At 37.6% G+C, this 26,764-nt stretch overlaps 1 protein-coding gene across 3 annotated transcripts in view; it reads left to right on the top strand.

Moving 5' to 3' along the window:
- Positions 1–26,764, top strand: part of KCNT2 (potassium sodium-activated channel subfamily T member 2) — a 385,345-nt gene that overhangs the window by 299,324 nt on the left and 59,257 nt on the right. For all 3 annotated transcript variants that reach the window (XM_062211536.1, XM_062211538.1, XM_062211537.1), the window contains 2 exons: positions 5,618–5,790; positions 18,226–18,360. In XM_062211536.1, coding sequence (XP_062067520.1) covers positions 5,618–5,790; positions 18,226–18,360 — 308 coding nt within the window. The remainder of the gene's footprint in view (positions 1–5,617; positions 5,791–18,225; positions 18,361–26,764) is intronic.

Genomic DNA, 26,764 nt, shown 5'->3' with positions numbered 1-26,764 from the left:
AATTCTCTCAATTATAGTTTTCCATTAAATGTTCTTATTTTGTCCTCATTCTTGAAATACAGCTTTGCTTGGTGTCCAATTCCAGGCTATTCTTTTTTACTTTCAGTACTTTCTTTAAGAGACTTTATTTATGGCCTTCTGTGCCCTGTGTTAGTGTTGAAAAGTCAGCCATAATTCTCATTGTTGCTTTTCATAGGGCATCTTTCCTACCTCTGCAGCAACTTTTAAGATTCCTTTGTCTTAGTTTTGCATTTTCATTATGAAGTGCATGACTGTGCAATTCTCTCTTTATTTAGATTGGGATTCTTCATTTTCTGAAACTGAAGATCTTTGGTTCTCATCACTGTGTTGATAGAAATAAACAGGTTCTGTAAATAGTTTAGTATAAGGATTATTCAGAGAAGAATATGAGTTATCAAGGTCCAGGAAGACACAAGCCCAGTAACTTTTAAGGAGTCTTGGAAGTGTTCCAAAGTGGTGAAATTATACTCAGAATTTGGAGAGTGCATTTAGTTCAGGGCTTAAGGTGCTGCTTTCAATGCTTATAGCCTAGTGATTCTATTCAAGTCTGGCTCTGCTTCATTGTTTTTCTCTAGTGGCCATCTTAAAAAAGAATAAAAATAGAAAAGAAAAGTACTTTGTGTTTTCCATGACAGTAAATTTTCATTTATTTATTTATTTATTTATTTTTTTTAGATTCAGCTGACTTTATTTATCTTGAGACTAATAAAAATCCCTTAAAAGTGATCCTGGGACCTTTAGAAGTTCTATGAATGCATAGATACCTGCTAATGACTGAAATTCTAAACCTTGACTAAATGTGTTTACAAAATCAATGTAAGCAGATATCTTCACTATTCATGCTTGGCAGAAGACTGAACAAAACTCTACATGTCTTTTTCAATTTCCCTAAAATTTGTTAAATCTGCAAGTATGTACATCCAGGAACTGAATTTAATATTTAGTGTTCATCAGAGCTGTTTCACAGCAGCAAAATTCAATCAGGGAAAGGAAGTTCTAAATGATGTAGGAAAAAGATAAATACAATAAATTTTCATTTATTGTTCCACAGTGAATATACATTGGTTTGCCCAAACAGGTGAGCTTTATGTGGGAATAGACCAATATCTCACTAATTCGAGATTACTATTTTTAGAACCCGTTTCCAAATGCCTTCAGAGAAAAGATATGCTGCAGACTGCTGTTTAATTTTTAAGAAGGACATTTCTATGATTAGAGGGGGAATGTATAGATGAAGAAAACAGGATTGTACATGTTTTCTCCAAACTGAAACAGAGTCTGGTCCAACATTTTTAACATCACATAAAACAATTAATAATATAACAAAAAATAAGAACTCTATGTCCTAGAGAAAAGGACATTGAATTCAAAGGTAACCTATATCCCAATCAACCAAAAATTTCCCTACAAGCTTTGTTCTGTTCTGTTATCAACTCCAATATTTGTTTGATTTCTTTTATCTGTCGCCATCTGGACCTGTGGTGACCCTCATTAGAGGTTTGTAGTATTGTTAATTCTTATATTTTCAGGCCAGATCATTTCTATTGGAATTACCTCATTGTGGGGTGGTGGGAGGTGGGCTAAGGGTGGTGTCTCTAGAAGGCAAAGTAGATTTATTAAAAGGTATATGCTTAGCATGAGTATATAATAAAATTAAAATACAATTCTAGTCATATCATAACCAGTAAAAACAGATTCCAAGGATAATTCCAACCCTCCCAAGTAAGCTCTGTAACCAGTAAAACAAGACATTGAGGGTCAATATATAGGGTAACAGTGTATAGGTAAAAGCAAAGCAAATCCTGGAATTGTAAGAGTTAATCTGTTTGGGCTTCCCATCTCCTATAATTAAGATGGCATTGGTGATGGCCTAAGAAATCCACATTGTTTCGAGGGTCATGTCAGGTGCATGCTTGAGGTATGAAATGTGCACCTAGAGTTGACTTCTTTCACTTTAGCAATGTAGTAGGAAGTAACAGATACTTGATAGGCTCCCTTCCATGAAGGCTGTAGGCCCAGGAGTCCTTTAATTGATTCAGTCCCTGGTCTTTGATGTCTTTGTCTCTTGCGGGCTTGCTTACTGGGAATTTAGCTGTTTTAGTTGGAAGCTCATGATTCTGACAGTTGTTCCTTTTTTCCTTTTAGTATAGTCCAGGACAATTGTTCGGCTGAAGTCCCCAGTGTCTCAATGAGAACAGATACCCAAGTTATACTTTCTCTTTTTATTAGGGTAGTTAGTTCTTTATCAAGCTGTTCTATGGAGCCAGAATTTAGAAGGATGACACTTCTGTGATTTTCAAAATCCTGGAGTGTTGTTTGAAGATCTTTTCAAAACAAGTATAAAACTCATGAAGAATTTAATTGGGCTGTATCTTACACTGTTGTATCTCACTTAGTCCAATATATTGCTCTAGGAATAATGTTGGATAGCACCGAACACACTCAACCACCAATCTCCCTATAAGCATTTTAATAATCAGCATCTGTTTTCTTCCACTCTGTTAACCTACAGAATTTTTCATTTACTGCCCAGTGCCAGCTAAACTAACTGGTATACTTTAGAGTATCCAGGGTAATAAGTCTAAAGACTAATTTAAAATTCTTTTGCAAATCCTGCTGAGTATCGGATTTGATCAACGACTCCTGAGACAAAAGTTTTAATTCTGTTTTTGGTGAGAGATGATACTTGGTTCCCAGTGTCCAGTGAACTCTTCATCCGGAGTCATAATAACTCTTCATCCAAGTTTTCATTAGTAAGTTCAGGTGGGAGGGGAGGGGGAGAATTAATATCTGAGGTGATTCAGTGGGGAAGGCAACAGATAGTGAGAAGCTGTCAGTAGACTGAGCAGTCACACAAGTTTAAGGGTAGTTGATTTTTGTACTTCAGCTTCAATTGCCCTTTAAAGTTCAGAGACAGACACAATCATTTTCTTCTTTGCTTCTTGTAGTGAGACTCACTTAGCATCTGTTCTTTTTGATGCTCCAAGGTATCAGTCAAGACAGCTTCCCATTCTTTATCTTCTGATAGATTGTACCATTTCTAATTTTGATGTACAAAAATTAGTTTTGGAATATCAGATGTTCCTCTTTGGGGAAATTTAAGATTTAGATAATCTTTTTATAAGACTTTCTCTATTTGCTTAATTAGTTGGCATATAATGGCACCGTAGTTGCTGAACATAAAGCCAGCAGGTGGAAATGGGTTGATCCTGTTTCCTTGTCCCTCAGATTTTGAAATCCCATTGCCCATGTTTGGAGGAGAGGGCTGGTAGACTGACCTCAAGTAAAATCATGTATGGTGGATAAGAATACGCTGCTCTGGGGAATTTTCTTGTTTTTTTCAAGAAATTTTTCAGTTTTCTTTCCATGGAACCTATGTTTCTGGGAGGGCTCCGAGTGCAAGGTGATCCACGCTTCTATGCACTTCCCTGATGAGTTTACTTTAATTAGCTGGTTGGATTTCCCTCTAAGGTTGCTGCACACCATAGGCAATCACCCCTCCAACACACCCATGGGCCTGTGATTAGCATGAAATGACTTTTAGCTGGGAGGAACTGGAGTCTCATCTCTTCAGAGCTAATGAACTCAGTCTCTCATGTTTCCTAGCAAAAGTAGGCCAGTTCAAGCTCTCTCCTGGTTTTTTAACAGATAATCAAAGTGATCAAGGAGGAAAGACCACTTAGATGCTTGACTTACAGCTCTGAAAAAAAAATACTCATAGTTTCTGAATACGATAAACAAAAAATGAGCCAAGAATACTCTGTGAGGGACCATAGACCCAAAAAGGGGATCCAGAGGTCTAGGAGAACATAACATTCCACCCCAGGGAGAAGCTCAGGGTCTGAGAGGCACAGGGGACCTGTGTTGGTGCCAAGTGCAAATTAGGACAACTGTGGGAGTCCCAGTTCTTCTCTGAGGCCCCCATTGAATGCCAATGGATTGTCAATGGAAATAAACAGGTCCATTTATTATTACACAGTAGATATGCATTGGCTTGGCCAGAAGAGGAAGGCTTCAGGTAAGCAGGGGTGAATTTCTCACAGGATGGAGGCTACTCTTCTTAGAACATGCTTGGTTACAGACACCTTTGGAGACACCTTTAGGGTGTGCTGACAAGAGGCAGTTGATTAATTTTAAAGACATTTTTGGGAATAAAGAATGAATAGATAAAGAGTTGTGTAAGGCTGTTCCAAATGACTAAGAAAAAAGAAAATTTTTATACAGCCATCATTCAAGTTAATTTCACCTGGTAGATAAGATTACTAACTCTGCCTGGGCACTCCTAAAATGGGGCTCAGGAAGTGACTGCTTTGCAGGCTTTTAAGGACAGCTAGTTATCAACTTATAGAAAATACTTATTTGACTCGGCCTTTTTTTCTGATTCTCTTTTGCCTGTTTCTGCAGTTATTCTTATTAAATATATGCTATATCTTCTTATACTATCTTTTAAGTCTTTCAGTTTTTCAACCTAGTTTCTTTGTGCTACTCTATCTTAAATTTGAGCAATACCTTCAACTCTGTCCTGTAGCTGATCCTTTGTATTATATCTGTGATTTAAATAATCTTCTGGGTTATACCATTTAGTTTTAGAAAGTATACAAAAATAGATGTGGATTTTTTCCCACATTTTCCTGGATATTTTAAGTAGTTTCTTGTTCTTTGTTCATAATGTAACTACTTTCTCTTATTTCTTATTAAACATGCTCATTTTCTGTTCTGACTCTAATAACAGCAGAATTTACAGTCTTTATGGGTCCAATTATTTTGTTCATTGCTTTTGCTTACTCATGGTGCCTTGTTCCATCAGTATTTATAATTTTTATTAAGTAACAATGGCAAAGAATATTCCAGAGGTGATGAATCCACAGAGAATCAAATAATCTCAAACCAAATAAATAAAAAGAAATCCACGTAGAGACTTACAAACATGAAAGAGCAGATTGCCAGAGTAATTTTCCATGCTTATAATTTTAACTTAAAATAGTGTTGGTTTAATAATTCTAGTTGCAGCAAGTTCTAGACTCCCAGGAAATCACGAAATACACAAAGCTTTGCCTTTGTGTTTTTATTGTTATTGTTGTTAGTGTTATGATTTTATTTTTCAGCATTTGCATCATTATTTTATTGCTTAGGTATACATTTAGAAAGTTAAAGGTTTAATGCTTCTGTTTTGTTTCTTTTTAACTAAATTGCTTTAGACATTCAGTAATGGGGATGTTCCCAATGCTTCTTTTAATAATGATATTATCACATTTCTCGAATGAAAGCCGGAAGTAGGTTTTTTTGTGGAAATGTAGATACCCAGATGTTATCTAGCATCAAGTTGTAGTTTGCAGTAAAACATGTATACTCACATATTGCTCACTCTTTCAAAACCATGCTGTATACCTGTGACTCATTTCCTTGGTATTACGCACCTTTGCTTTCCACTAAAGAATGGAGAATTTGGCACACAAAAATATAACTTTTCAGCCTTTTTAGAAAGTAAGAATTTACTTGATTAGTTTAATTTTACATTTCCATATATCCAGATTTTTCTCACCAAATTTTAGTGGAGTATAAAAATGGCATTTCTTTGTATAATTTTTTTCTCTAGAGTTGCCAACATAACTACTATGAGGACGCAAAAGCCTATGGATTCAAAAATAAGCTAATTATAGTTGCAGCTGAAACAGCTGGAAATGGATTGTATAATTTTATTGTTCCTCTCAGGGCATATTATAGACCAAAGAAAGAACTTAATCCCATAGTACTGCTATTGGATAACCCGTAAGTATATTTTAAAATACACAAAAAAGAAAAGAGTTTTTTATATTATATTGTGTACAAAAAATAATTGAATTTAATTTGCTGGTAGTATTTTAAATAAAATACACTATGATACATGTTTCATTGGGAGACATATTTTGTGCTATGTTACAAGAAAATCATTGAATATGGTTATGCTTCATAAATACAGCTTAATCAGACCTGGAATACTCTAAGAATTTTATTTAAAGCTATCTTGCAAGTCTTTATGTGCTCGTAATATTATGGAAAAAAGGCTGTTGAAAGCATTCTGGCAATTTTCCTTAAATTAATCAGCCTGAAAGCTGCCAAAACTGGATTATTTTGTAGTCTTTTTAAATAACTGTTAATTATCAGAAAAGCATTTATTGATCCACTTTTACCTACTATACCATACAGCAGCAGTATAAGCTGTTATGAGTATACCACTGTTAAAACATACATACTATAAAGTAATAAAATTATCCTTACTCACATGCGTTTATTTTGAAAACATTGAATTGATTTACTCTTGTTAAATAAGACTATTTGAGCATTTCAATATCCCTTTTTAAAGACTTTTTTTTATTTATCAATCTGAAATACAGAGTTACTGAGAAAGAGAAGGAGACACAGAGAGAGGGCTGGGCCAAGCTCAAATCAGGAGCCTGGAACTCCATCCAGGTCTCCTACAGGGGTGCAGGGGCCCAAGTACTTGCACCATCTTCTGCTGCTTTCCCAGGTGCATTAGCAGGGATTTGGATTGGAAGCAGAGCAGCTGGTACTTGAACCAGTGCTCATAGGGGATACCAGCTTTGTAAGCAACAGCTTAAACCACCACACCACAATGGTGGCTCCTCAAAATTCTTATTCAAATATTAACATAGGGCATCGTATCCCTGGGCAAAAAGTTGTTTTATTCCAAAATTATTATAATCTTGCCTGGAAACTAGTGGCAGATGATTCTTAGATCAGTATGCTGCCTTAGGATCCTCCCAGTCTGCTTATTCATTCCAAAGTCATGAAAATTTTAGGATAAACTAAATGAATTCAAATTATGTTGCCCTATCTTTGCCTTTTAAAGAAGTTTCCCACAGCAGAGATACCTCTCCAATATATTATCATTTCATTATAGTGTTTACACTGAATATACTGTTATCAGAATACTCATTGCTAACTCTTTGTGGCATCATCGTGACAGTGGTCATTGTCTCTACACGCTGAGCTCACTTGTGGTTTCAGGAGACAGAGTTTAGCTGTGATGACACAGTGCCTGTTTCATAGCTTTCTGGCAGGTAAGCAAAGGGGAGGCTTATTTAGGGTATGTGGGGTAGGGTTGGTAGGCGCAGAAACTTGGACCTGAAGTCTAAAGAAATACAAAGTATAGAACAAGTATTAGAGCAAAAATTAGGAAGCTGGCGTTGCGGCGCAGTGGGATAAGCTGCCCATATTGGAGTGCTGATTCCAGTCTCGGCTCTCCTGCTTCCAATCCAGCTCCCTCCTAATGCGCCTGAGAAGGCAGCAGAAGTTGGCCCAAGTGCTTGTGGCCAGGCCACCCGTGTGTGAGACCCACATTGAATTCCTGGCTCCTGGCTTCAGCCTGTCCTAGAGCTGCTTTTTGCAGTCATTTGGAGAGTGCACCCACCAGTAGATGGAAGATTCTCTCTCTCTCTCTCTCTCTCTCTCTCTTTCTCTCTCCCTCTCTCCCTCTCTCCCTCTTCTCCTCCCCCTTCCTCCCCCACCCCCCCCCCCCCGTCTTTCAAATAAATAAATAAATCTTTTTAAAAAGAGAGAGTAAGCCGGTGCAGCGGCTCACTAGGCTAATCCTCCGCCTTGCGGCGCCGGCACACCGGGTTCTAGTCCCGGTCGGGGCACCGAACCTGTCCCTGTTGCCCCTCTTCCAGGCCAGCTCTCTCCTGTGGCCCGGGAGTGCAGTGGAGGATGGCCCAAGTCCTTGGGCCCTGCACCCCATGGGAGACCAGGAGAAGCACCTGGCTCCTGCCATCGGATCAGCGTGGTGCGCCGGCCACAGTGCGCCTACCGCGGCGGCCATTGGAGGGTGAACCAACGGCAAAAGGAAGACCTTTCTCTCTGTCTCTCTCTCACTGTCCACTCTGCCTGTCAAAAATTAAAAAAAAAAAAAAAAAGAGAGAGAGTAAAGTTTGGGCCATGTGATGGCTGTGGCCAGAGTGACTGGAAGGCCCCTCCGAGGCATTTCTGAATAGGGCCAGGCTGAGCAGCACACAGAGACCTCCAGCTGATTGTGTGAATTCTAATGTGTCAGACTTGCGCACAATTGCTTAGTGATGTGTCCACTTACCTAGAGACAGTATTTAAGACAGGGCTGTTTGAAAATTGATTGCCTTAGGGAAGCCCTAGTGTATAGAGCTTGGATCAAACTGAATCAGCTCAGGTCCAAGGTAACACAGAGGAAGACAGGAAGGAACTTGAGAGTAAAGAAGTGGGAACTGATTACTACTTCCTCTGATAAGGCCAAGGGCACAATTGTCGTTCTTCTTTATATTTATTTATTGCAAGATCCAATTTACTGATAAATTTTCTCATAAACCAACTCCCTTCCCCATTAGTCTCTCCAAATTTGGTAGTGGAGTTCACTTTGGACTCCTCTTTTTCAGTCTCCAATCTGGTAAATAATCCTGTCTCAGAATCCTTAATTCCCTCTTTTTGTCCTTCTTATCCACTGGAGCTCATGATGGCACCTAAGCCCTCTTTTGCAAGTTTACTTCATGTAGATTGTAGGGTACAATAACAAATCAGTCCCTTTCTGTTCCGTTTTGATTAAAAGACTTCTAAAGTCTCTGATTACTGAAGGGTTAGTTGATCTGGCTATGAGAACTATAAAATCAAGTGGTGGTTTGTATAATCTTAATTCTTGGATTTGACTAATAACTGAAAAATCTGAAAACTCTACTTCTCTTAATTACTGGCAAACTGGTCAGTATTTCTGTATAAATATAGATACTGCATTTATCAAAAAATATTTTATCTCACACCATAAAGATCTATTAATAAAGCTGATATTCTTTAGGTCATTTAATAAAAGTTAATATTCTTTAATACTCTTAATATTCTCTACCCTCTGTTCATAAAGATAACTGTTAAGTATGCAGTACATGCTGGTCATGATATTATACACTTTAACTTCACTTTCCATTTGATTCCCATAAGAAATGCATTTACATTAAAAACTGATGATTTATTAACCAGTTCAAAATCTCCAAGATTACGAATTATAACATGAACTTTAAATAACTGAAAGACCTGTGACTTAGATATATCACTGCCTCTTGTTTTCCAGATAACGTAAAACAGTCCCAAAGAAGTTAAATGACCTCTTCCGAGGTCAATTCTAGGATTAGAACGTCCTATGTAATTCCTAGCTTATTGTTTTTTTAACTCTATGATATTACCTAATGTAGCATTTGATAAATGAAAAATAGAATTTGTCAATTATATTTTAACTGCATTATTTTTGCATTGAAAATGCCCTTTGCCTTCCTAATGGCTGGAGATTCTTGTGGGGTTTGATTTTATATCAATTTATTACAGCATTATAATATTATAATTATTTCAGCTTATTTATTAAGATGAAGATACATGCTGTAAAATCTGTAAGCTCCCTTTGTATTGCCCAAAAATGTTCTCTAATTTTTGTTATCATTGTGATGTTCTCTGCTTCTTTGGCCAACAGTGAGTAAACACAAACAATACCAATAAATAGTGTTCCAGGAAGTTTTATGCAAGCCTTAAACAAATGAGGTATCTGTTTCTCTGAAATGGCTAGTATTTTTCTATTTATCCTAAAGCATTACGAAAGTTATGTTTTCTTCTTTAAAATATTCCCAAGCTGTAGGAATTCATAAAATTATGATTTACTAGTATATACTTCTACAATTATTCATTAGTTCAGGGGAATGACTTTATTTTAAATTTATATGGGCATTGTTTAAAACAACATCATGTATATGACTATTTAGGAAATTCAGTTGAAAGACCAATTAATTCAATAAAAGATAAATAACAGATGTCATAAGTACATAGGTTTAAAATATAAATTAAATTTATAACATTCACACAGATAATATGCCAAAAGAAGCATTCACAATATTTTCAAATAGAAAGAGTTTTAGTTCTAAAATGGCAATAAAGTAAAACTCAGTCATATTGAAAAACATTTTTCACATGGGACTGTCTCATTAGAGCAGGTGTCAGCTCAAATTTGTTGGCCATCTGTTCTGTTTGGTCTGCTTTGCCATCCTGATTTTAAATATTTTCATTATCACTACAACCTAAAGGTCAGCTATTCATCTTATGACACCATTTCACATGAAAGAGAAAAGTAGGTAAAAAGCTGGAAAACGTTTCCCAAAGCTGCACAAAGATGAAGTGCAGGATCCAGGCTTGTGTTCTTCTTACCTTCTAGCAAAATCTTGTTTATACCTCCCATTTGTTACATCAGTCTTCCTTTCGCATATAATGCCAAGTCAACTTCAGTTAGCAAAGTAATTGTAAAACATCTGGTAGATCAGATCTGAGATAAGATCTAAGCCCATCTTATTGATATGAGCCTCAATTTTCTGCTTTGTAAAATGGTTAGAGACTATGAAAGATAATGTTATTATAAGACTAGGAAAGGTAGTGCATATAAAACACAAGTGCAGTATTTGACATATGAAAGGCTATCGGAAGAAGTCAATTTTCCTTCTGCCATTCAAGAAAATAGCACTATCTCTACTCAGTGTGATAGGTGGATTTGTGTGAAAGCCCAATTAATAAAAACATTTATTGCAAGTAGTTGACATTAAACTTTTATATTTTTAGGAAGAAATAAACTACTTAATGGGATTTTGAAAAAAAAAGAAATGTTAAGTTGTGCTCATAAAGGCATATCAGACTCATTTCTTGAAGAACTTGAAATAAAAAATTATAGTTATTAATAAAACTGGAAAGAAATAATGGTCTTGAATTTTTCAATTCAATAAAAATTCAGACATTTTTTCATTTCCTAGAAAACGCTATTTAATATTCTCATATAATGGCAGTTTTTATTATGAGATTTTATGAGGATATAGGTCCTAGGCTCATACTAATCAACTTTCTTAAAAGAACTGCAGGACCTTAATTAACGAGTGTGTTTCATTTATCTTCTGTTTGTTAAAATCAGTTACTTGTCATATTTGTTGAATTCTTTTGTTTAGTACTAATTTGGCCTGTTGAGTTTTGTTTGGATCTATGCACATTTATTCTGTCATATGTTTAATTTCCCATCATAGTTATCTTTTTCTTGTTGATTTGAAATATTTCTTCATATTTAAAAAAACTTTGATCTGTAAATTTTTATTAATAACAATTTTTGATATATCCTTCTTATGTCAAATTTTTTGTGATGGGCTTTATAATTGAATTTGTCATTTTCACCACTTTCCTTAAGATAGGCTTTCTATATTTAGCAGTCAGATAACAAAAACATGCATTTAATTATATTATTTTTTAAATTTGTTTACATTCAACTCTGCATCTATGCTTTATAAGAGGTGTAATGTAACAAAAGACGTCTCTGATATTTGTAAATGTTTTATGGTTTATATAATAATGTCTATGATATAAAAGTTATGCTTGCCAATGAATTGCTCCCCAGCAATGAAAAAGATGAGACTGTTAAGAACATATGATATCCTTTATGTTACTCAATTACTAAGCAAGTTGTTGCTGTAAATGATGTGGCCAGTTGCTGGCACAATGCATGTAAATGCACAGTTGATTTAATCTTTAAGTTTCAGGTTTCCTTTGAAACCACCTTTTTCAAAGTGGTAGTGAACTCATCTGTTTGTTAAGTAAAATTAAGTATTGCCAAGAATCTGGCAGAAACGCCTTAAATTAATTAAATTAATCAGTATTGGAGATTTACTAGGGTGGGAGGACTTGGTTTACCTTGTAACATAGCTAAATTCATGTAAGGGTGAACCATGCTAACTACAATATAGATGCTGATGCAAATTTCTAAGGATTTGGAAGACCGCTTATTGCGATTTATTTGTGGCAGAATTGCATGTGACTAAAATTTGTTTCCTAAAGCAAAACAATAATTATCATGACCAAATATCTTTTATGATCTCTACTAGAAAAAGCAACAAAATGTCTAGGTCTTGAGTTTTAACTCCAACAGAAAGGTTGGTATAACACAGAGGCTCATTTTGTCACCCAGTGACCTCAATACTTGTTATTCCACAGAAGATTTCCAACATTTCCATTGAGTTGAGTGATTCAATAATATTAAATACCATTACTAGGGTTTAGAAGAAAGATGTATCACAGTGGATAGATGGTCAGAGAAGATAGCCCAATGAAATTGAAATGACCTGGACTTAAAGAATGGGCAAGGAAAAAAGGAAGGTATTCCAATCCAGATATATATCTGTGATGAACAATGAAGAATGATGGACCCAATTTAACTACCTAAGTTATTGGCACTTGAAATACTCATTTTGTTGGAGTACAATTATGTATTTATATATATTTATAATGTAATATATGTTATATACACAAATATATATGTGGAGTTAGGCACCAAGAGAATAAATTAAAAATAGTAGTGAGAAAACACAAAGGTGGTTTTTCAAACCACCACAAAATCTCAGTGCTGCTCCACTCTTGTGGGACCTGCGTCTCCACAGCTTGGAGGCAAGGAGAGTGAGACACAGAGAGTGAGACACAGGGAGTGAGACACAGGGAGTGAGACACAGAGAGTGAGACACAGGGAGTGAGACACAGAGAGTGAGACACAGGGAGTGAGACACAGAGAGTGAGACACAGGGAGTGAGACACAGAGAGTGAGACACAGGGAGTGAGACACAGAGAGTGAGACACAGGGAGTGAGACACAGGGAGTGAGACACAGGGAGTGAGACACAGAGAGTGAGACACAGGGAGTGAGACACAGAGAGTGAGACACAGGGAGTGAGACACAGGGAGTGCGACACAGGGAGTGCGACACAGGGAGTGAGACACAGAGAGTGAGACACAGGGAGTGAGACACAGGGAGTGCGACACAGGGAGTGCGACACAGGGAGTGAGACACAGAGAGTGCGACACAGGGAGTGAGACACAGGGAGTGAGACACAGGGAGTGCGACACAGGGAGTGAGACACAGAGAGTGCGACACAGGGAGTGAGACACAGAGAGTGAGACACAGGGAGTGAGACACAGGGAGTGCGACACAGGGAGTGAGACACAGAGAGTGAGACACAGGGAGTGAGACACAGGGAGTGAGACACAGAGAGTGAGACACAGAGAGTGAGACACAGGGAGTGAGACACAGAGAGTGAGACACAGGGAGTGAGACACAGGGAGTGAGACACAGGGAGTGAGACACAGGGAGTGAGACACAGAGAGGTCTCAACCAACCATTTGAATGCCCTGCTTATTTCAAGAAGCAGCACAGTGTCTAGAAAGAGGGAAGAGGGAAATCTCCACTGGATCACAGGCTGCTTCTGGAGTCTGTATTATATGTGTTGTAAACAACATATATCAGGAGCTTAAAAGCTGTTTATAGACTACATCTTACTATATCCCTTCAATGCATGTCCTGGGATAATGGTAATATCCAATGCTAAAGAAAAGTCATCCAAAGCTATGCATGTTAGTATTATGTTTAGAAGGAAGATATTGGACGTAACAGATAACTCAGTAACTAACAGCAAAAAGTTAAAATAACTAATGAACTAAATATTTGAGATTTTAAAGAAATGAACTGTGATACATCCATAAGCTAATATTGGTCTTTTAACTGACCAAAAAGAAATGTTATGATGGGGATAATTTAGTCAAAGTTGTAAAAGCAGTATAACTTAGAAGGTTTTTTTTTTTTATATATATATACTTTGCTCTACTGAGCATTCATTTTATTTAGAGTATAAGAATAGGAAGGTAAATAAAAGCAAAAAAATAAATACGGGAGGAAAAGAGGTGACCCAGCTGGAATGAAGTATCTAGAAAATTGTAGGTCCTTTTGGTTTCATTAAACTAGAATTTCCCTTCCCTTCTATTATGCTGGAAACTCACACTCAGCCTGCAACACCCAAATTAAGCATCATCTCTGAAATCTTCCCTAGATTTCACCTGTTTACCTAAGTGGATTGTTTATTTTTATCAAATTAAAATACATTATAATTTGGAAATTTTTGTGTGTGTTTTAAAAATTGCATTTGCAAGTTAACACATTATTGTTTTAATAAATGTCTGGGTATATTAAAATGATTATTAAATAAATTTATGAATAAAATGTTGAGTGAATACATTCATGTATGAATTAGTAACTATAAAATTAATACAATAGGTTAAGTATGGTTTACGAAACTATTGGGTTTCTAACTCTTTCTTCAATATGCGAGAAAGATTTCCATCATAATAAATATTTGCTCAACAATATATATTGAGTAAATCAGTAAATTACAGGGTGAATTCCTTTCATTGAAACTCTACTTTAATACATATTTTGGATGGTGATATGCATATTTGATTTGATCTGTTGATATATTGTAATGTATGCTATGATCATAAACCCCTTATAGAAAGTTGCTCTTAAAAGGTATTGGTACCCTATAATTAAGTTATCTAAGGAAAAAAAGAACACATTGTTTATTCATTTTACAAGGCCTTCTCTTTTTTGGATAGCTTTTAAATTCTCTGATAAGGTTCTTTTAGTCATAATTAATTAAGAGTAGTGATTCAGTATTTCTATAGGATTATGCAATAATGTTTCTGATTTAGAAAGCTGGAATACAGCTTGTTTTTATAATGCTGAGTGTAATTCTGTGGTCCATAACAAGTGCAAATGACATTTACTAATGAATGTTATGGAAAAGGGCACTTAAATGAATCTTGTTAGGAAGTGTTTAGTTTCGGAAATGCAAACTAAGTCAACTTACTTCCTTTCCCCAGAAGTGCTGCCACTGTTGTGACATTGTGTTTCATTTTGTAACCCATCTGCTACTTAGGCCAGATATGCATTTTCTGGATGCAATCTGTTGGTTTCCAATGGTTTACTACATGGTGGGCTCCATTGACAAGTAGGTGACAATATCTTTGGCACAGTGGTGTAGTGTCCTGTGGTTTGCCGTGTGCTGTGCCTTGTTATTGCATGAGTGTAATTTTGCCATGTCAATATTGCAAATATGACATACTTTGCATGTAGAGCTTATGTTCTTGTGTTATACATCGTGTATTAAATTCCCTTAGCAGTTGTCTGTTGTTGAAGTAAAACAAATCCTGCTGCATGTCAATTTTGTCAGTTTTGTCAGTTTCTAAAGCTATCAGTTTTGTGTCATCTATATGAATAAAATTATTACTACTGACAGACTGGTGGGGAAAAAGCCCTAAAGATTTAACATCTTGATGCATTGGTATCATAACTACAGCTTCTGGAAACCTTTAGAATTGTTTAGAAGTACTCATTTTCTTAGGTTTATAAATTGGAGCATTTCCTTAAGAATTTACTTTTTTTCCAGGCATATGTCACAGTGTATGTAATTTCTTAATTTTTCAATTAAAAGGATACAAGTATATAATGCATTGGTATTAAAATATAAATTAGTGTATGTGCACCATAGTGAATTCATAAGATACATTTTAAAATGATCAGAAAGCTAACATAATTGGAATATTATAAAATGTTACTTTAAAAAAATTCAGCCACCGCCTTAAAAATGTAATGCTAAGATTTACTCATTGGAACTTCAGTGCTTACATTTCACCTTGTAGCGTTAAAAAAAAATCAGGTTTTATATCTTTGAAAGTGTTTATTAGCTGTGAATTTGTGGAAGGTCAATCATGATGAACTATAGTTAGACTCCATTCTCCATTAATATAACTTGCATCCAGTTCTCATAATACTTGCAAACTCACTAAAATGTAGTGAGATGTGCTAAATTCACCCTTAATATCCTAGAAGTATTTTCTAGCCAGTAATGTAACTTTGGAATCATTAACATTCATTAGAAAATCCGAATATTTAAAGATAAAGATGAGTAAAAGATCAAGGAGTGACTAATTCTAGAGTTCTTAATTGTCAACAAATAAAAAACTGTGAAGTTTAGTGATGGCACAAGAGGGTTCATTATACAATTCTCTTTTGCTTGTTTGACATTTTCCTTAAAAAAGAGAAACAAACAAATCTCTTTGAGTGAATTAAAACACATAGCCACTCACACTGCCCCCTTATACACTGTTATTATACACCATTAAACTCCTTGGAGAAGGGAGTTTCAGCCAAGGGGTAGAAAGGCAAGCTTCTCTTGAGTCTCTTTAACTTTAGTTTAGTTTCCTTCCAAATTGCCTGTCTTGGGCCGCCATCTGGTGGCCGATGTGTGCAAAGCAGCCATCCTGAAGGAAAAGCTTCGAAGAGAGGCCTTGCAGATGTGATAGCCATGAGTTACAGGAATATGTTGGTCACCTGCCCAAAAGAAGAAAAAAAGATTAAGTGCAACATTAATAAACATAAAAATAATAACTTAAAGTCATACAGAAAAATTTACCTGCTGCAGGAATACCATTCCAATATTATGTATTTCTTATGAATGTAAACTCATACTTAATTATAATTACTAAAATAATTTTCCAAAGTTAAGAGCAAAATATAATAGTCTCCCAAGGGTGGAACTAACTGGCACATCCGAGTACAGATAGCTGTTAGCGCTTTAGCACAGGTACTCTACGGTGAAATTTGAGGCAAGCATTAACTTCAGCTTTATTAAACTATTCCCCAGTGAATATTTATCCTTGCTATCTTAGCTTCCATCCATACAACCTTATCTAGTCAATCTCACCTTCTACTGTCTTGTCTTCCCCTTTGTCTATTTATTTATCATAGAGATTTTATTTTGTATGGGAAAAAAAGATTGTGAGCTAAAATAGGATGAGATGATCATCAAAAAGTATCAGATGGTTTGAAGTCATATGATCTAGGCATCATTTTTATGAACTACAAGAGACAATATCAGATTCATCTCCATCTGACTCTTCCCTGTGTAAATGTGTTTTGAAAGATGTAAGGACAAGTATGCCAGACTTCCCAGATACACAAAGGACCCAAATATCCCCATGGCTTTAAACTAGAGGTCATTTATATTGGTTACATTATGGTCCTGAGCCCTCTTACTATGGGAAATTTATTTGGAATAACATTCTGTTTCCACAGTTTTAGCCATAAAATCTCTGCTACAGAACACTGTTCCTAATTCAAGCAAAATATTTTTTCTAGACTATTCTTGGGGATCTTGGACTCAAGGCTTCGGTAATACTCTCTCGCCTAATCACAGAGTAAGAAATTCTGCTTCCCACCTTCCCATAAAAGGAAAATAATTCCCTCAAATGTGAAATGGCTAACTCAACCAACGATGACTTGGAAAAGATCCTCAGGGCCCTGACTCTCCAATTTAAGAATCTATGAGGAACTGCTGTTCTTTAATTTTTATATTTCCTATTTTAAGTCAAAAGATGTGGAAATCAATTAACCCATTTACTTTCGTTTGTCTTCAGTCAACTCTGCACCTAGAACATTTTTTTTACACATTCAAGTTTAGTCTTCCCTATCCAATTCAGTCCTCCATTTTCTAGTTTGAGTGAAGCAGAAGTAGTGAGAATAATACTTTCCTTGTTTCAGTGTTAGTGGTAAACTTTTTCTTTTTATTCTTTGGGAGAATAGAGGTAAAGCTTTTATTAGTGATAGTTTAGGAGAATATAGACTATATTATGGCTCACAGGTATTTGTACCCTGGTTAGTGATTACTCCACTGCAGCTAAAGAAATTAGGTTATTCAATCACTCTCTCAAAAACTTAGGCTAGGCAAACTGTTGGCTTGAGCACAACAGATTCATATATTTCTTATGCCCTGGGCTGTGTAAAACCATTCTATAACACTTTACTCTTACATAAATAATAGACATTTAAAAATAAACATTTCATAGTTTTATATTTCTTCATTAGATCTGACCACCTAAATTAATATAGCAATTATTTATTTATTCTATTCTTACCAGAAATAATTCAGAAATAAAAATATGTAATGCTGCATCTTTGAAATAGTATGTTAACTGTAAGAAATATGCTAACATGGTCTATTTCTATTTGACTGCAAAATGGGTGTTTCAGTGTTTCATTTATATAATTAAAAGTGATTAAATAATCTTAACATAGATATTCTGAAAACATTAAGATCTAATGAAATGTAAAGAGCCCAAAATAAAAATTACTTTATCTCAACACATAATATTATAATTCCCACTAATATCTACCTGTGCAGTCTGTAAAAGTCACCTCTAAGGGCAACTTAGAAGTGCAGGGAATAAGAACATTTTAGCACAGATTCTAATCTGGTGATTTGCTTAAAGTCCACTTTTCTCTGTTGACTTTTTATCAAAGCCTAGATGATTTACTCAGGTGTGGAGTGACCTTTGCTGCCAACATGGTGGTTGTGGACAAAGAGAGCACCATGAGTGCAGAGGAGGACTACATGGCAGACGCCAAGACCATCGTCAACGTGCAGACTCTTTTCAGGCAAGTATCCGCATGGCCTGACCCCATCACTGGCTTTGTGCTGAACAAGTGGACCATGTTTGCATCTGGCCCTGTGTGAGCAATGAACTTGGGGCACTTACACTGACTTAGTTTATTCACTTATTCATTTGATCATTAAAGAAATACTTCTGTGGTACCTGATGTATGAGTGGCACTGCATACAATTAAATTTTTAAAATTAGATCAGTAACTTGTCTTTTCAAAAGAAATAGAATGATATACCTATTTTCTCAGCTCAGCAATAACACATTGTAAAATATCATGTACAATAGCAATCAGAATTTCAGACAGTCTATCTTTGCTCTAATTTTGGCTTCATGCCTGCCACTGGTGAGAGGCTTACATTTACAAACTGGACAGGTAGGATTGAAAGGTTACCAGGCTTGAGAACAGGTACTTCACGCACGTTAGATTCAATACCATAGCCTTATCCTCATTATTGTCCTGTCTTGCAATAGTTAAATGAAATATTGAGGTACTAAATTATGAAAGTAAACAAACAATCTCAACTCTATCATCATCCCAGTCTCCACATTCCTACCTTCATATTGTCCCAGATCATGTGTGAAGGTACTTCAAAAGTTTATGGAAAAATAGAATTGAAGATATGTTTATTTTGGTGCAAAAATTTTTTGAAATCCATTCATAGTTTTTTCCAGAATACACACTTTTCATGAACTTTTTTTTTAAAGATTTATTTATTTATTTGAAAGTCAGAGATACACAGAGGAGAGGCATAGAGAGAGCGAGTGAGAGAGAGAGAGAGAGGTGTCTTCCATTGATGGTTCACTCCCCAATTGGCTGCAAAGGCTGGAGCTGCGCCAATCTGAAGCCAGGAGCCAGGAGCTTCTACCAAGTCTCCCACATGGATGCAGGGGGCCCAAAGACTTGGGCCATCTTCTACTGCTTTCCCAGGCCATTAGCAGAGAGCTGGATTGTAAGTGGAGCAGCCGGGTCTCAAACCGGTGCCCATATGGGATGCCGGCGCTTCAGGCCAGAGTATTAACCTGCTGCGCCACAGCGCCGGCCCCATTCCACAAACTTTTAAAAGACTAATGATTTAGGTGCTAATTGTCTCAATTTTATAGGTTCAGTTCAGACTTTAGAGATAAGAGCCCAGATGTGAATCTCAGTTAAATTGAATATCTTGGATATAATCTTAGGCAAATTAGTTTCCTCCTCTAAATCTCGATTTCTTAATCACAAGATTACCTGAGATTTAAAAATATGTGTTGCCTGAACGCATGCCTGGTTTGTTTTAATTGCTTAATAATTACCAGCTATTGCGATTATTAGCTCTATAATTGTCACTGCCCTGTGGCAGAGGTCTTGAACCCTTCAGCAGCCAACTGAATCCCACAGCTCCCTAGCTTTATATCCTGCAGTGCAACACCTAATGTCAGTAAAATGTGTTTTCCCTGGAAAATCAATGGATAATATTAACCTGGCTTGGGATGTTAATATCAAGACCAGATATCAGGTCTGTGAAGAACCTGTCACAGTGCCTGGGAAATCCAATCTGCAGCTGCACAAGAACCTGTCATTTCAGAAGGAGGAACACACACTGTTGTGTTAGGATAACTCTGTGGTACACTTAGTAAGCAGCTAACAAGTCACATAGCCGTGCTAAACAGTGCAAGTTGGGGCCAGTGCCATGGTGCAGTAGGTTAATCCTCTGCCTGCGGCGCCAGCATCCCATATGGGTGCCGGCTGCTTCTCTTCCAATCCAGCTCTCTGCTATGGCTTTGGAAAGCAGTAGAAGATGACCCAAGTCCTTGGGCCCCTGCATCCACGTGGGAGACCCAGAAGAAGCTTCTGGCTCTTGGCTTCACATCAGTGCAGCTCTGGCTGTTGCAGCCATTTGAGGAGTGAACCAATGGATGGAAGACCTCTCTCTCTGTTTCTCCCTCTCATGGTAACTCAAGCTCTCAAATAAATAAATAAAATCTTTAAAAAAATAAACAGTGCACCCCAAGGGAGTATAGGACATGTTAAATACATGGTGCATACCGAAGAATTTTTTTTCTCTAGAGAATAAAAACAAAAATTGCGGAGCAGAAATGTAATTCAAGAATGAAACTCATAGCCAGTAAATAAAGTAAAATCATACTTTTTGATTTCAAGCTTAGCGAAAGCTAATTATAGTTTTAACAAGAGAGGATCCTGGGACCTTTTGATTAAATATGCTATTTCAATTTTCAATTTCCTATGAGTTTGTTTCCATTATGGTCAACTTTTCATTGATTTGACTTTTATTGTATGTTCTCTGAAAGAATTATTTGATTCCAAGATAATAATGAATACTTAGCTTACCAAGAGGTTCAAAGATGCTAATTAATTATTTAAAACTAACTGGCCAGAGTAATTAAGGGTGAAAATACACATGGCAGCAGACTGCAAAGCCAGTCTTTCCTTGAGCATCAGGCCCGGCAGCTTATCACCACACAAAGAATGAATGGATGAATGCAAATTAATTTTGGGTCCATAAACTACTAGGTTGACCTGTTTTCAGCAGTGCAATATTTTAAAAATGATTTCATTCCTTATGGCATCTAGATCAAGCAGTTTTGAGCAAAAGTTTTTAAAAGATCTAATAGATAGCCAAATTGCAAATTAGTCATATCTTTTCTTTCCTTTCCTATGCCCTGTAAAAACGTTATCAATACTTTATACATAACATACAGTATTTTTTCAGGAAAGAAAATTCTATGAAAACTCTTTATACTTCTATTTATTTTCATTTTATTTGAAAGTCAGAATAGAGTGAGACAGAGATCTTCCATCTGCTGGTTCACTCCCACGTGCCAAGGCTGAGGCAGGCCAAAGCCAGGAACCTGGGACTAAAACCTGGTGTCTCAAGTGGGTAGCAGGGACCCAAATACTTCAGCCATCATCTGCAACTTCCCGGAGTGCTCATTAGCAGGAAACTGGATGGCAGGTATAGGCAGGCCTCCTTGGTGGCCTCCTGACAGCATTTTAAATAGGGCTTCCTTTGTTTATCTTCTCATACTTGTTCTGCAGCTTGAATTGGTCCTTTGATCTCTTACCTGTCCAGTTCTACTAAATTCAAGAGCACTCAAAATAGAGAACCTCATTAACCCACTTGCAGCAAATGTTTGTGTAGAGAGTGAGTGTGAGAGGAGTAGAGTTAGGGGAGAGTTGAGTGCATGAAAATACATGGTTTTATAATTGAAAACTGAACTGTATGATAATAGGAGAGGAAAAACACAATACCATCTAACTTCTAAATTCTGAGCCAGGGTCACTCCAGCAGACTAATATAATAGAGTAACAAGATTAAAAAGACAGACTAGAGAAGAGTCACTGATCACTTACCTTGATTTGTTCCTTCCCCAGTGACCAAGTTTCTTTTATGGGCTCTCAATAGTCATTGGCAGAAAGCGTGTTCTAGGACCACCTATGCCCCGTGTAAGGGCACCACAAAACACACTAGACACCAGAGTAAGGGAAAAGATTTATTGTTGGATGGGAGAAACCCAACAGGCTGAAAAGAAAGGGTGAGAGAGGGCAAAACGGGGGAGAGGAGGAAGAGGAAGAGGAAGAAGAGAGCCTATGCAGGAAAGCAGGCCTGTTACAGCCTTGCAGGGATGAGGAAGTGGGAGGAGCAAATCCCCTTAGAGTGGGGGTGGAGTCTATGCTTGTGGTTTGGCCATTTGGTCACCTGACTCCTGGTGAGCCAGGCTGGACTTAGGAACTGAAACTTAACTGGAGAGACCAACAAGATGGCGACTGGGCCAGAGCCTAAGATGGCACTCAGGGCTTGAGATGGCAGCTCAGAGAAGACTGCACCATTTCGCTAACACCTGATGCATAGTTTGTTCACTCCTTTTCTGGGAGGAGACTCTTTGAATCCTAAGCAGTGGCTCACTACTCCCCCAGAGACCAATGCCAGAGAGAGGAGACAAGGTCTTTGTCAAATTCTGTTACAGCTTTCGCTACCATCTGCCTAACGGCTTTTATTTACAGAGCTGAGAGGAAACACTCAGTGAGTCTTCCCAGCACAAAGACCTGCTAGAAAGTGAACATCTAATTTTCACATTAAAAGGAAAGCAGGTGCTCACTTTCAAATTCAGATTTCTCTTGCTGAAGTTTTACCTATCTCTCCCTTTAGGTCATATAGTGTTTATGTGTCTGGGTAGTCTTGTGTTGGGTGCACATATTTTTTATGACTGTTGTATCTTTTTGTTTAATCTATCCTTTGGTCAATATATAATGTCCTTCTTTGTCTCTGACTATTTTATCTGATACAGCTAGTCTTGCTTGCTTTTGGTTTCCATTTGCCTGGTATCTTTTTCCAATCCTTCACTTTCAGTCAGTGTGTATCTTTGTGGGGTGAGTTCCTGGCAGCATATAATATGATCTGGGTTTTTTATTTTAATCCATTCAGCTAACCTAAATCTTTTGGCGAGAGAATTTAATCCATTTACATTCAAGGTTAGTGTTGGTAGATAAGAACTGATACCTCTCATTTTGCTGATTGGTTACTGATTGTACCTGCCCTGTTAGTGATTTTAGTGGTATCAGATATTTTCATGTTTACTTCTTTTTTTAAAAAAAAATATTTATTTACTTATTTATTTATTTGAGAGGCAGAGTTACAGAGAGGCAGAGGGAAAGAGGGGGTTCTTCCATCCGCTGGTTCACTCCCCAAATGGCCACAATGGCTATTGCTGTGCCAACAAACCAGGAGCCTGGAGCTTCTTCCAGGTCTCCCATGTGGATGCAAGGGCCCAAAAACTTGGGCCATCTTCTACTGCTTTCCCAGGCCATAGCAGAGAGCTCGATTGGAAGTGGAGCAGCCAGGACTGGAACCAGCACCCATATGGGATGCTGACACTGTAGGCGATGGCTTTACCATAGTGCCAGCCCCTTCGTGTTTACTTCTAATGTAAGACTCCCTTCAGAATTGCCTATAAAGCTGATTTGGTGGTGATGAATTATCTTGGTTTTTTAGTACCAGTGAAATATCTTATTTGTCCTCTACTTCTGAAGTGTAACTTCACTGGATATAATACTCTTGGTTGTAAATATTTTCCTTATCTTGAATATATCATCCCACTCTCTTCTAGCCTGTAGGGTTTCTGAGAAGTCTCTTGTTAGTGTACAGGTAACTTGATGCTTTTCTGTTACTGTCTTTAGGATTCTCTCCTCATTTTTAACTTGAAAATCTGACTACAAAGTGCCTTGGAGAAGATCTTTTTTATGGCTGAATCTACATGGGGCCTTTTGAGCTTCTGGATGTCCATGTCTTTTTTTCAAGACTCAGGAAATTTTCAACTATTATTTCATTTAGCAGTTTCTCAACACCTTTTTCCTTCTCTTTTCCTTCAGGAATACCTGTAATGCAAATATTTGGTTATATAATGGTTTCCCATATTTCATGTAGACTTTCTTCATTCGTTTTAATTCTTTTATCTTTATTTTTGTTTGCATGGGTTATTTTAAAAGTCTTGTACTTGAGGTCAGAAATTATTTTCTCCACTTAGTATATTCTTTTGTTAAAACTCTTAATTGTATTTTTTTTTAATTTCATTGATTGAAGTTTTAATCTTCAAAATTTCTATTTGGTTCTTCTTAATGGTTTCTATCTTCCTACTGAAATTTTTATTCATGTTACCAATTGTTTTCCTCATTTCTTAAACTGTCTGTCTATATTCTCTTGGTTGCATATCATTGAGTTTTCTTACAATCATAATTTTCAGTTCTAATTCTGGGATTTCATTGATCTCCATCAGATCAGGATCTATCTCAGGGAGAACTATTGTGTTCTTTTGGTGGCATCATTCTACCTTGCTTCTTAGTGTTTCCTGTGTCTCTACATTGACATCTGTGCATCTGGTATAACAGTCCCTTCTTTATGGAGTTGGTTTTATTAGAAAAGATTTCATTATTCAGATGGAATGCAGGGTATCACTTGGCTTATTGATTTGGCTTTGGGTCTAGGCTACTCCAGATGTGTAACCCCTGGGTGATTTCTTTTGTGCAGTCTAGTCTGTTGCAGTTGATATAAATGGAAGTATAATTTTGAGGTGAATATGGGCTTCCTACTGTGTATCTCAGTCCCCAGAGAGCTGGGTATCGATTACACTAGGGATTGTGGTAGACTGGACCTCATTCTTGGTGCTTAGAGACACAAAGGGAGCATTCTCCTTGTCCCACTTGTCTCACTGGCACGATTGAGTGATGCTGAGGCTGTCGTACCAATAGCTATAGCTGTAAAACTGTGTGATGTGGGTGGGACCTTCCCCAGTTACTGCTGGGAAAATGCACCTGGTGCTGGGTGTATAGCACCAAAAGCCCTGCTCCCAGGAGTGAGGGATGTGAACTGAAACGTGCTCAATAACAGAGTGACTACAGGTATACAAGAGATTTTGCACTGGCTGGTATGGATCTGGAGAGTTGGAATATAGGCAGATTCTTCCCTGGGTCCTAGCAGGTAAATTCCAGTGGGTTTGAGGAAATTGTATTGATTACCACAGTCCTCGTGTTGCAGGATACAGTGAGGTCATTACCCAGGTCTCCCAGGGCTGGAGCCCACGTTGGGGATGATGGTAGCCACCTGTAATGTAGATAGAGCACTCCAGGTACCAAGTGTGAGTGTGAGTTACTTCAAAGATGGTAAAACCAATATCAATAGTCCCAGCTCTGCAAGGCATGGATGGAGCTGCCCCCAGTTCTCGTGCAGCATGCAAGGATGTTGCTGGGGCTTGTGCCTGGGGCTCCCGGCTCCATTAGCTGGGAGGTGCAGAGGGAACTTCCATAGGTAAGGTCTGGGCTTTTTTTATGGGCTGCTGCAAGTGTTAGCCCTAAGAAGCTGAGAAAACCCACATGTATCATACACAGTGAGCACAGCTGTAGGGCTCACACCCAAACTTCCTCCAGTTGCAGAATGCAGGAGATCTCTCTACCATGTGAACCTCCATGACTGGCTTTGTTCACTCCGGCAATAGTGTAACTGCTTGCTGTCTGCTGAGCCAGGGCATTTTCAGCCACAACTCACCACATCCAGTTGTGTCTGGTGCTTTGGGTGTTGGGAAAAGAGTGGGAGGCAATGAGGCCTCCCTTCCCAGAGCAAAGTAGTTGCTCAAACCCCAGTCAGCTCCATAGGCCAGACCAATGGTCAGTGTAGAATTCTCCCGCAGACAAAGCCACTGTTGGTGGGGTTCTGCAGCTGGGAAGCCACTGCAATTTCTTTCTTCCTTGTCCCGGGAAATCAGTGTCTCCCAGCCATGAACCAGCTGCCTATATACAGGATGTGGATGGTGGTGCAGCTGGCTGTGCACTGTGGAGAGCTGCCCACAGAGAACTAGTCTGTCCCCTGATACATTGCAAGTGGCTGTTATTTTCAGACATATCAACCAGTGTTGGGTGACAATGCCCATTTTTTTTTTTTTTTTTTGAGATTTATTTGTTTATTAAAAGGCAGAATTACAGAAAGAGAAGAAAAGAGAGAGAGGGAGAGAGATATGTCTTATATTTGTAATTTCATTCCCCAAATGGCCACAATGATCAGGGCTGGAGCAGGCTGAAGCCAGAAGCCAGGAGCTTCTTCTGGGTCTCCCATGTGGCCCAAGCACTTGGACCATCCTCCACTGCTTTCCCTGGCGCATTAGCAGAGAGCTGAATTGAAAGTGGAGCAGCTGGCCCTCAAACTGGCACCCATGCGGGATGCCTGTATCGCAGGCAGCAGCTTTTCCCACTAAAGCACAACATCGGCCCCAGTGCCTAGATTTTTTTTAAATGTATGCCATTAGTCATTTTATTTTCCCAAAATTTGAGTCACTATTACCCAGTCTAAATCCTTGCTTCTCAGGTACAAAGAGATCAAAGATCTTCCCAGCATCCCACTGTGGGTGCTGCATATAGATTCTAGCATTAGGGGTAAGAATAACAAGTATCATGTAATTAGCATCTCTTTTGAAGTGGAGGCCCTCCCTGTACTGCTTAGCTCTAGCAGTCTTGTGACAGTTACTATCAGACAATCATGCATAAGAACCCTTCTTTCTTAACCTCTCAGCTTTATAGAATTTTGTTTATGGTTGACACCACTGACAACAACTTGATGTTTAGTCTCTCTTATGAACAAGACCCTATGTAGCTAAATTCTGTTTATTCCTCATTGACAGATTGGATTTGATCTGATTATTGATCTAATCCCAGGTTGGGAGGGAAGTATTTGATGATCAGGAGTCTGTGTCAATAACACTTGAGCAACAAAGAGGTTTTAGAAGGAGTTGTTATTATGCTAATTTTACCTGGATTCCATTTTTAAACTTAACTTTATCTATTCTGTAAGCATGAGTCATCATCTCAAAGTGCCAGGCCACTATTATCTTGCTAGAAATTGTAATTTTGTGGACTT

This window comes from Lepus europaeus, chromosome 14, assembly GCF_033115175.1.
Source record: "Lepus europaeus isolate LE1 chromosome 14, mLepTim1.pri, whole genome shotgun sequence".
Taxonomy (NCBI): Eukaryota; Metazoa; Chordata; class Mammalia; order Lagomorpha; family Leporidae; genus Lepus; species Lepus europaeus.
This window is presented reverse-complemented; position numbering and strand designations above follow the sequence as displayed.